We start from the raw sequence: 12,185 nt of genomic DNA on the forward strand, positions 1-12,185 counted from the left end.
CTTTCTTTTTCTTCCCTGATTGCTGTGGCTATGTTGAATAGAAGTAGTCAGAGCGGACATCCTTGTCTTGTCCCAGATTTTAGTGGGAAGGCTTTCAGTTTTTCACTGTTGAGCACTATGCTGGCTGTAGGTTTGTCATATATAGCTTTTATTATGTTGAGATATGGTCCCTCTATATCCACTTTGGTAAGAGTTTTTATCATAAATAGGCTGTTGAATTTTATCATATGCTTTTTCTCCATCTATTGAGATGATCATGTGATTTTTGTCCTTCTGTTAATGTGGCGTATCATATTGATTGATTTGCGTATGTTGAACCATCCTTGTATCCCTGGGATGAATCCAGCTTAATCATGGTGTATGATCTTTTTTATGTGCTGTTGCATTCTGTTTGCTAGTATTTTCTTGAGGATTTTTGCATCTATGTTCATCAATGATATTGGCCTGTAATTTACTTTTCTGGTAGTGTCTTTGTCTGGTTTTGGTATCAGGGTGGTGGTGGCTTAATGGAATGAGTTTGGGAGTACTCCCTCCTTTTCAGTCTTTTGGAAGAATTTGAGGACCAATATGAGTTCATCTTTATATCTGGTAGAATTTCCCAGTAAAGCCATCTATCTGGTCCTGGACTTCTGTTTGTAGGGACTTTTTTTTTATTGCTGATTCTATTTTATTTCTAGTGATCAGTCTATTCAAGTGGTCTATTTCTTCTTGATTCAGTCTTGGTTGTCTGTATGTTTCCAGAAACTTGTCCATGTCTTCTAGGTTGTCCAATTTGTTCCCATATAGTTGTTCATAGTATTCTCTTAAAGTTTTTTGTATTTCTGTGGTATTGGTTGTAACTTCTCCATTTTTCTTTCTTATTTTATCTGTGTTGTCTATCTTTTCTTCTTGGTGAGCCTGTCCAGAGGTTTGTAAATTTTGTTTGCTCTTTCAAAAACACAGCTCTTGGTTTGATTGATTTTTTTCTATTATTTTTTAATCTCCATTTTATTTATTTCCTCTCTGATCTTTATTATTCCTTCCTTCTGCTGACTTGAGGTTTTGTTTGCTCTTCTTTTTTAAATTCTGTTAGGTGACAGGTTAGGTTGTTTACTTGAGATTGTTCTTGTTTTTTAAGGAAGGCCTGTATCACTATGAAGTTGCCTCTTAGCACTGGCTTTTGCTGCATCCCATAGATTTTGTGTGATTGTGTTTTCACTGTCATGCATCTCAAAATATTTTTTAATGTATTCTTTGATTTCATCATTGACCCATTGATTTTTTTTTTTTTTTTGGTAGCATGTTGTTTACTCTCCATGCTATCATTTTTTTGTTCTTTGTTTTTCTGTTGTTGATTTCTAGTTTCATGGCGTTGTGGTCAGAAAAGATGCCTGAAGTAATTTCTATTCTCTTAAATTCCAACAGCATTATTTTTTCAATTAAGGCATGTATATTGCTTTTTAGACATAATGTGAGACTGCACACTTAATAGACTGCAGTATAAGGATAACTTTCATATGCACTGGGAAACCAAGAATTCATGACTCACTTTATCACAGTGGTCTGGAAGCAAACTCGCAATATCTCTGAGATGTGTCTGTGAAAAAACCTACTTCACAGGGTTGTGGAATAAATGGGCACAGCTCACAGTAGGAACTCAATAAATGGTGGTTTCTGTGAGAAACTATTTATTTGATATCATGTGTTTCAAGAAAAATGTCCCTCTTAGGAATATAACTTCAACATCACTAGACTTCATCAGTTTGGGAGTACAAATAATGTATAAATAATAATGCAATTTTGAAACCTATTTCCACACTTAGATAATACAGTAATTTGGCAGCGTCACTAGGGATGTCACCTGTGCCTCTCTCATCATCACCCAGCCCTTTGTCAATGTCTGCTGCCCAGGGAGACCAACTTGGGGGCAGTGCCTTGCTCCTGCCTCTGCAGGTGATACCTCAGTGAGAACAGGGTGGCTGCCTTCTCTGAGAACCCCAGAGGTATTCAAACTGTAATGCAATCAAGGAGCTAAAATGGCATGATTTCCTGTTAAGACTTCATGCACCAGAAGCACCTATGTCTGCAAGGACATGACCCTCTCTTCTCACTTCGTTTCTCACTTTGCCACTTGGACCACAAACAACACTACCTGTGCCTCCCTATGAAAAAAGCTTCTTCAGCTTCTTCTTAATCCCTCATCATCCATAAGTGAGGACCAGGAAACTTTCTATCCCAAGATCTCCTAGTCCACATAATCCCACCCTAAGGCAAACCAATTTCTGCATATTTTGGACTGGTAGTTTCCCAGTTCATCATAACTATTCAGACTCTAAAACCCAGTTTAGGCTCAGCTGGAATGCTCAACAATAACAACTACTGCACATTCTGATTTTTCATCCACTAGAGGTCTGCCTTCCAAATCAAAAGTATAAGACAGAGTAAAATGTGTTATATAAATTTATTCTGTGACATTTTCCTCATTGAAGGTATTTTAAAATACATTAAAATACATCAATATTTCATGAAAAATAAATATCTAGTATAAGAGTTTAGATAATATCTGTAATATACATGATTTGAACTTGAGTATCCTTTTTTCACTTCAAACATCATTTTTAAAAAAGTAACGTAAAAATAATAAGGATTGTTGCATTCTTCATATATCCTATGTCTCATAAATTTTAATTCAACTGCCAGTTCTTTTCTCAACTATATATGTTAATGGTATTTGATTCTGGTTTTGAATGGGAAGAGTATCCATTTTCTGTTTAACAGTGATATTCACATCTTCTTTCTCTGCTTCTTCAAGAAAATGCTTCATGCTGAGTTTGAATAGTAATCGAGGGTCTGGTCCAGAAAGTGGTGGGCAATTACAGGCCTCTCTAATTTTGAGAGCCTATAAAGAAAGAATACAATACAAAGTATATACACACATATAACTTTATTAAAGTTATCCCAGTAATTCCTAATATGCTCTATGCAAAACAATGAAATATAAGAATATATTCTGTATTTTTGGAATAAAAGTTATCTTACAACATATGAAAAGAGAATTTTATATAAATTCAAGGTAAATAGTTACATTTTCATGATTTATTCATATAAGAAAATATTTTCAAAAAAACCCAACTGTATCTGCAGTTGTCCACTGTCCTGCTGGAGATAAACAAGACCTCTTAGAGGTATCTCTATAATTTGTCAAACCTGAGCCAACACTGAGAACAACATTCAGATTAGAGAAGATCTGAAGACTCAGATTTTTTTCAAGAAAAAAAAAACAACTGAAAATAGATGTGAATGCACTGAAAGAAGATATCCATAACTGGAACAGTCTGGGACAGAACTGATGTAATAACCAAGGAAAGCAAACAAATCAAAACCATGGCAATTTTTAATGCCAGGAAAAGTAAAATGCTGCAGGAAAAATAAAAGTAATCACAGTACACTACTGTGACTAGTGACCAATTTTTTAAAAATTGAATCTTTACCTAACCAAAATTACAACTTAACCATAATTGGAAGGGGGAGGGCTGGATATATGTGTGTGCATGCACAGGGTGTGACACTGATAAGGGAGAGCATAATTCATCCTCCACGGGGAAAAATAAATAGATAATGCCTAGAACTCAAAAGTTAGGAAGTAGCAATATAAGCATGTTACATAGACATAGTGGGAAATAACAAAAGAATCATGTAAGAGAGCTGGAAATTATTACCCTTGAAACTGAGGGCAGGTAGGGACTTTCAGACATAAAAACTAAAATAGCAATTTTTAAAGGAAAAAAAGTCTTAATACCTAAAAGATTTTAAAAGAAAGATGTTTAGGGCTAAAAGCTGGCTTGGTTTTTTACTATTTCTAATGTTTTGATAGTGAGGCATGTTAAGGGAAGTAAGCGGAGAAGGGGACAGTCGGCGTTTGGAGAAGTAGTAAAATTTTAGATATACAAGGTACACAAGGTCTCACTGATAAAACAAGGGCTTTGTCAGGGCAGGGGGGAGACCTAAAGGACAAGGACACGAGGGAAGAAGTCACGTGGGTACCGAGAAGAAGAGAATTCCAAGCAGCAGCTGTGAGTGCCAGAACCTGCGACAGGAGTGTGGCTGGAGTGTTCCGGACGGTGAGGAAGCCAGTACAGCTGCAGCACAATGGGGTAGGAGGCAGGAGCAGGTTACGTGGGATCGCACAGGTCTCAGTAAGGATTCTGGGTTTTACTCTGAGTGGGCCTGCCCCTGATGTTTGCGTGGTCCATGCCAAGAATGCAAACGGAGGCTCAGATACCATATGTTTAAACATCTAAAACAACTACAGGAAAAATGCTCTGTTCTGCTTTGAGGAACAGACATTCAAAATGGCCCTAATGGCCAGGGACAAAATTAGAATTCTTGAATTTTGGAGTGCATAAAGTTACAGGGAGCCGACCCCAGCTGCTGCCACTGGCCTGCTGTCCACTCCCTCCTCCTCCCAGCCCTGGCTTACCTGGCCCTGGGAGGGGCCTTGCGTAGAGCCGTCCAAGGGAAGAGGTCCACACAGGCCCTGCAAGCAGGCTCAAAAGTGTTTGGATGAGGAATTCCATTATCCCAAATACCAGAGTGCCATGTGGTGGGGCACAGGTTCTTAGGGAATGTTCCCTCAGGCCCCACTAGGACAGGGGGGCATACAACCAGAGGCAAACCAGAAAAGTCTTTTAAATGGCTGAGGCCAGGGCAGGAGCTTGGGTCTAGGAGACTTCTGACTCTGAAAGAGGCTATGCGTTACGCAAATAAACTAAAGAGGAAAAAGCATGCAAGTGAAATTCTTCGGTGACAGAGGCCTTGTCTGAACTTTCTTTGTATATCAAAATACAAGAGTAAAACGTATCTTAACGTCTATTAAGTTTAAGTAAATGTTCATCGAAGTAAACTGAACAGAAAAAACAAGAAAATGTTTCCCAACTATAGCACTGACGTAAAGAGAAAGTCAGACCCTCAGCTGAACGGTGACCTACTGTCCAAACCAGGATATCTTTGTGAGAGAAAGGAAATGCTATAAAAGAAGATTTACACTGAGACACCAGGCAGACTGAGACTGTCCTGGCCAAACTGGGACACAGAGTCGACTCTTGCTTTAACTCCTTTACAACTCCGTTGTTCTTTTCCACGTGAGAAGCCACCTCATGGCTGCTACAACACACGCCGAAGGCCTTCAGTGGTTTCAGGAAAGGGGCCCAGCGGGGAGTTCAGCAGGTAACAGCTGGCACAGCTGAGTGTGGCAGTGAGAGACGCAAAGCGGCAAACAAACCGAAGGGGAGTGCTGCCTCCTACAATCTTTCCTATTTAGTAAAAGCTCTTCTCTTTCCCTTAAGTTATCTTACCAGTATTTTTACATTCAGCGAATATTTAGAACACCAAACTGAGTAAGGTGCTAGGTATACACAGATCAGAACAGTCACGATCCCTGCCCTCATGCAGCTTATTTTTGCATTTCCCCATCACTGGGCATTTAAATTGTTTTCATGGTTTTGCTTTGTTTGGCTTTTATAAATTACCCTGCTACAAAAACGTTTGCTTAAAAAGAAAAGGTTATTTTAAAATCTCCATTTGAGTTTACTTGAAGGATATCCCCAAAATAGAATGATCTGAACAAAGAGTAAGAACAGAGTATAATTTTTGTTATATAGGACCAGACTGTTTACCACCAGAAAGTCTTTACCAACTTATCATGTTATCAGCATACGGGCATACATACCTGAGTTATTCATAATCAGTACAACGTAAGATTTGATTATTTTTCTGTCTAGATAACCACATCATTTTAAGACTCAGAATCCTTAGAAATCATCAGCTAAATTTTACAGTTGAGGAAATTGAGCCCTAGAGAGGTTAAGCTACTGGCAGGGAACAAAAAACTGCTTGGTGCTTGTTTATTAATTTATTTACTTGTAATTGCCCAAACCTGGAAGCAACCACAATGTCCTTTAGTTTAATGGATAAATAATCTGTGTTACAACCAGACAATGGAATATTATTCAGCAGTAAGAAGAAATAAGTTATCAAGCCTTAGAAGGACATAGAGGACTCTTAAATGCATGTTTTTAAGTTAAAAAAAAAATCTGAAAAGGCCACATAGTGTATGATTCCAGTTACATACATGACACTCTGGAAAAAGGCAAAACTATAAAGACACTAAAAAGATTCATGGTTGTCAGGGGTTAGGGGGAAGAGAGGGATAAACAGGCAGAGCATAGAGTATTTTTAGGGCAACGAAACTACTCTATGTGGCACTATAATGATAAAGACATGTCATTATACACTATACATACCCACAGAGTGTACAACACTGGAAGTGAACTCTAATGTAAACTATGGACTTTGGGCTGTAATGATAGGTCAATGAAGATTCATCTGTTGTAACAAATGCACCGCTCTGGTGCAGGATTTTGATAGTGGGGGGAAGCTGTATCTATATGAAAGCAAGAGGTACATGGGAAATTTCTGTACGTTCCACTCAATTTAGCTGTGAACCTGTAACTGCTCTTAAAAATAAAGTCTATTTTCTAAAAAACTAGCATGGAAGTAAAAAGGCTAGGAAAAAAGGGATAAGAACACACTTTTGTTTTTGTTTTTGTTTTTGTTTTTTAATGCTTTTGCATTACATGTGTTTATACTAATTTTTTTTGCACCACACTATATGTGTCTTGAGTAAATCTTTTACTGAATAAAATGTACTTTGGAGATATCTGAGCTATGTTTCCTTAATTGTTAGAAAAACTACATATTCTTTGTAAAAGTTTTCTATTGCTATTTCTTCATGTATGAACTGTTTTTCTCCTCTACTTATCACACAGAATCCTGTTACAGACCATACATATTTCCATCAAATCTTCACCTATTTTGCATAGTAAGATTTTATCACATATGGTGGTAAAATATTCTTTTTTTCACTTTCCTTTCCACATTTATTTTTATTACATTTCAGGGTGTCAACATCTTTTACTTTTATAAATTCAAATCCATCTTATTAAATATGCCTTCATCTCTTTAAAAGTAAACATTTTCCCACTGTACAGCTAGAATATGTCTTTCTATCTCCTTTATTTTGTTTTCTGTGTTTAACATCATGCACTGCACATAATAGGTACTTAATAAATGCATGCTGAACTCTAAACAAACATTTATAGAATGCAAGCTATGAATAAATCATTATGATAAATGTCATAGGAAAAACACTCTTAAGAGTTTACAGTCTATGAGAAAGCAGGAATGTACTCTAACAACAGGGATATATAGCTCTAAGAATCCCAAGGAAGATCTGGAGTTAAATATGGAATTAGCTACCTAAAGATTCCAACCAGGAGTGAAAAGAACTAACACTTACTGTCCATTTTCTATGCGCTTTACATTGTGCCTGGTATTTTAATGTTCTCTAAATGGGTGTTATTATGAACCACTTTTCAAATCTTGGGCTCAGTGTGAAATACTTACCATTAAAGTGTCTTATAAGGGAGGGAGGGAAGAAGAGAGGGAAAAAGGCAAGAGGGAAGGGCAGGATCTTACCCACACAAACATACAACTATATACATAAAACATTCAGGAGACATTGTTATCCCGGTGTTATAGATGAAGAAGGCTGAAGGTTAGATTAGATAACTTCCTCAAAGTCAGGTGGGTATGTCAGAATTTTAAACACAAAACTCCCTAGACCACTGCTATTTTTTCACTATTTCCTATAAGCACCCTCTTCCCACTACTAATTTGCTACATGCTACATTTCCATGAGAGAATGTAACTGCTATTCAATTGCACTGCCCAACTTTTCCATTTTTAACCTAATATTTTATTATTTGTCTTTCCTATTATTATCCATGATGCAGTAATTTAACAAATATTCACTAAACATCTCAGAAACTGTCCCAGGCACTAGGGAGACCGCACTGAACAGGGGCCTTCCATTCTAGGAGAGGAGATAGATAATAAACAAGTAAACAAGGTAGTTTTAGCTAAGTACAATAAAAAATTAAATAATAAACTGTGTTACAGAATGACTACACGGAAGGAAGGCTATTTGAAATTGGGGGACAGGAAAAGCCTCCCCAGGGACATGACATTTGTGCAAAGCACTGAGGGAAGAACATTCCAGACAGAGAAGTCAGCAAGCAGAGGAGCTGTAAGCAGGAAACAAACTCCACATCAAATCGCGGGGATCGAGGGAAACCTGCGGAGGGCGCCGAGTGAAGAAGCTGGAGAAGCAGGCAGTGGCCAAATCACATGATTTAAAGACCCAGTAAGGAGTTTGGATTTTTATTCAAAGTTAAATGAGAAGCCAATGTAAGGGTTTAAGAAGCGAAATGACATTAAAAAGAGCATTCTGACTACTGTACTGAAAATAGGTTGTTAGGGACTGAGGTGAAGAGTGGAACAAGAAAATCAGAACAGGAGATGCTGTCGTTAACCTAGGGGAGAGAATACGGTGACTTTCACAAGGGTAGTGGAATGCTGAAGGAGAAGGGAACGCATCTTATGGGGAGTCATTCTTACTCTTAACGTGTTTTTAAATTTTCTCCTTAGACCTTGGCAACTTGTAAGGGCCTGTCTTTGCAATGAAGATTGAACACTTGATAAATTTAACTATCCAGTGATCTTCACATCGGGCTCTCATGCATGATTCTTCTAAAAACCCATCTTGAGAAATGCTACCTAAATCAAAAAATGTGATACAGAAACCAAAGTCAAAGAAATGAAGGCATGAATGAATGTACTGGTCCTTACCACTGTCACATTCAGCTTGGATTACCTTGTGTCTTTTCAATATTCTTCTATTTTTAGACATTTTTAAAAGCTCTGGATGTTTTAATTTGGTTGTGCTATGCTCCTCTATCTCCAGCATCAATGAGTCTTTGCTCTGAGGCATCCATTTTGCTCTTTACAGCCTCCAACGAAAATTTTCTGGCTTCTCTGCTGTACTCAAAAGTTTAGCAATTTTCTGAAATGGATGTATCTTACATTTGCAAAGTCATTCTTTCCTCCTCTGTCACTTTCAGTGTCGTTAAAGCAGCCTCATCATGACAGCTTCAGGTGCTGCTGCCTCTGCAGTTCTCGTCACCTGGGCTGTCCTCCCCAATGGAGTAAAACTTTTAAATTAGACCTGAGATTTGAGATTTGGTTTTGTTTTTTTGATTTTTCTACTCGATGAAGCTCATCTTGCTGGGGGGAAATGGGCATTTCAGAGGATTTGTTTTTTTGTTGTTATTGTTTGGATTTAGTTTAGATGAAGGTCCTTGTAGTGTCGTTAGTTAAAGACACTCAGACACTATATATAGTCTTTTCAACAGTTACCTATGATCATTTTTCCTTTCAACTCATATGCACTCATCATTCTGATTTTTTAAAAATCTCTTACCCACCTTGTAAATCTACTCTTGAGTAGGATAAAAATGTGGCTGCAATATCTTTTATTCCATTAGAGTTGACTTGGCTGGTCTGAGTTCCTTCTTCATTGTTGTATATAGATTCCTCTTGAAGACACATTCCGGTTAGCCTTCTGAGACAGGAGGATGACATTTCCTCAATCAAAAACACTTCTCAGGTAGCTGAAGTACCGGATCTTTTGCACAGTGCTAAATCATCACTCCACAATCACTTGCACAAGGGGAAAAACTGCGTTTCCAAAGGAGGGGTTAGGCCACCACCATCCAAACCCCCTGATTGAATGTGGAATCACTGAATGTGGAGCAGCCAGATTAAGAGCAACCTGCTGTGAAGCAATATGAAGCATAGTTGTACCACCTATAAATATTCTTACCAAAATGTAACTTCCATTTATAGGTATACAGAGAAACAAGTTGGTCAACACCACAAAGAAGCAATCAGTTACATCTAGAATGTGAGAGTAGATTTATTCAACACATCAATGACACGTTTAAAAACAAACAAAACAAAGGGGAGGGGCACTGCTCTAAAGTCTGAGACATAAGGGACAGAGCAACCAAATACAATGTGTGGATCCTGATAGATCATGATTTGAACCAATTGTAAAATTCTATTTTGAGACAGAGAAATTAGAATATGCACAAGATAATTAATTTTATTAAGGAATTACTTAATTTTCTTAGCTATGATAATGGTATGATTATGGAAGAAGATGATACTACTTTCTAAAATGCATGTTGAACTAATTAGGAGGGAAAGCCCTCAATGTCTAGGATTTGCACTAAAATACTTCTGGGGAAAGAAATAAGAGAAGGGGCAGATGAAGCAAGTGTATAAGAAGGTTGCTGCTACTGAATGTGAGTGAGTAAAAAAGGGGGGGGGTTCATTACATTATTCAAATTAGTCTCTATCTTTATGTGTTTTTAAAATTTCATATAAAAAGTAACACTAAAAAAAGTCCTTAAAAAAACTTTTTCCTCTCTATCCACCCTTCTCCTGTCATTTTTGCATTTCTGTAACTTCATTCTTGATTTTACAATGGTATCTTTAGTTCTAAATGGCTCATGAGACGTTTAAATGTTTCTCCTGAAAAATGAAACCAGTCCCTTTACACCCTCTCAATTTCCAACTCTCTCCCTTAATTTCTGAAGGCAAAAGACCTAGAATTTTAGCATCAATAACCTCAATGTAAAAACTCACTAGAAACAAATTTAACAGAAATTAATGAGACTTGCACGTTACCACTTTAAGAGACAGAAAATACAACAAAGGTAATGCCTATGTGGCTACTTAAAAATAACAAAGCAAAAATTCTGTGTGTTTATTAGTCTGACAGGATGATTTGATTTAGTATCTACTTGAAAAGCTAACTGAAGACAAAAGGAAATAAAAACAGAAAACTGTGAAAGAATCTGAAATGGACTTAAAGATCATTTGGTGTCCTATCAAGTGCATCCCTGGGTATTATCTCTGCCTTTCATGGCCTTAGAGCTATTTTACCACCGTGTAAGCTGCAGAAAACTTAAAACAATGCAAACGACACTCGTGGAAAAGGAAAAGAACTATGTCTGGTGGAATGCAATCGACTATTGCCTTATGAATGTGTCAGTTTTGCACCTATTTGTGAAGTCATCTGAGCTAGTTGTAACATTACTGGCTCCTTCATGAGTAAGTTAAATAAAATCTCAGATACGGTTCATTTTATAAGTTATGATTTAACCTTTAAAAATATTTTCCTCTAACTCATTTCATTTCCTTTCATAAACTGCAGTGTAAATTAAAGTCTAATTTTTGAAGTTGTCTAAGAGAATTAAGTAAAAATAACTAAAAATTTTAAGTAAGTAAATATAAAAAATTAAAGTTAAGGCCACCTTGACACAGGTCAATTGTCCTCTTGAACGATAAAATAATATGGAAAAGTGTTCAAATAAAATTTTATAATCAACCACTCCTAACATAGGAGAATGCTGGATTAAGAAATGGCTGTATTTATTCCCCCAAACAACTGATATATTTATAAAACAACTACTGGTACACATGAGGATTCTTCTAGGTACCACACATCAAGTAAAATAGCAATTACTTATTCATTAAAAAAACTATAGTAAATTTTAAAAAGGAAAAAAGAAAAAAGCAGGGAAAAAAATAATGCCTAAGACGACTCCTGATTAAATTAAAAGCTTCCTTTGAAAACAGAAACCAAGACATTTCAAGGGAAAAAAGTCACCTCCGTTTTTTAAACATGTTTTTCTAAAAATACCATTACTTTTCTGCCCTTCCCCCTAAAAAGCAATTTTTCCCTAATAGCCCATTCATTCCAGCCTCAAGTAGATACACATTACATGTACCATAATATTTTTTTTAAAGTTTTAGACAATGTTACTGTCAGGCTTCCTGGCTTTATATGATTCAGAGGCCAATTCAATTACAGTAGCTGCTATGATATTTGCCTTTTCCTCAACACTCTTCATGTCAGACAAAATGAAATTCTGCAAGGTGAACAGTGTGTGTTTGTGTACACTGGCCAACAACGACATTTCACTTCAATGTTAAACACTCTCATATTTTCTACTCATGAGATGTATATTAATGATTTATGCATTTACTCTGTCCAATTATAAATGCATAAGAATGATTTACACGAGTTAAAACGCTCAGCTTCCTGAAAGCTTAAAGAATTCAAAATAAAATGAGATTAAAAAGAATGCATTTACAGTCTGCCACTGAGTGATACTCATATCTAAAAATTAAATGCAGTAAATTTGAAACTCAAGATTTATAAAACAGTTTACAAATAA

The 12,185-nt window shown here is 36.7% G+C and overlaps 1 protein-coding gene across 1 annotated transcript in view; it reads right to left on the reverse strand.

The window, feature by feature from the left end:
- Window positions 1–2,425: 2,425 nt before the first annotated feature.
- The window catches only part of OMA1 (OMA1 zinc metallopeptidase), a 51,822-nt gene continuing 42,062 nt past the window's right edge, over window positions 2,426–12,185 (reverse strand). The window contains 1 exon segment of the mRNA XM_032494394.1: window positions 2,426–2,878. Coding sequence (XP_032350285.1) covers window positions 2,669–2,878 — 210 coding nt within the window. The 3' untranslated portion in view covers window positions 2,426–2,668.

Source organism: Camelus ferus, chromosome 13 (assembly GCF_009834535.1).
Source record: "Camelus ferus isolate YT-003-E chromosome 13, BCGSAC_Cfer_1.0, whole genome shotgun sequence".
In the NCBI taxonomy this organism is placed as follows: domain Eukaryota; kingdom Metazoa; phylum Chordata; class Mammalia; order Artiodactyla; family Camelidae; genus Camelus; species Camelus ferus.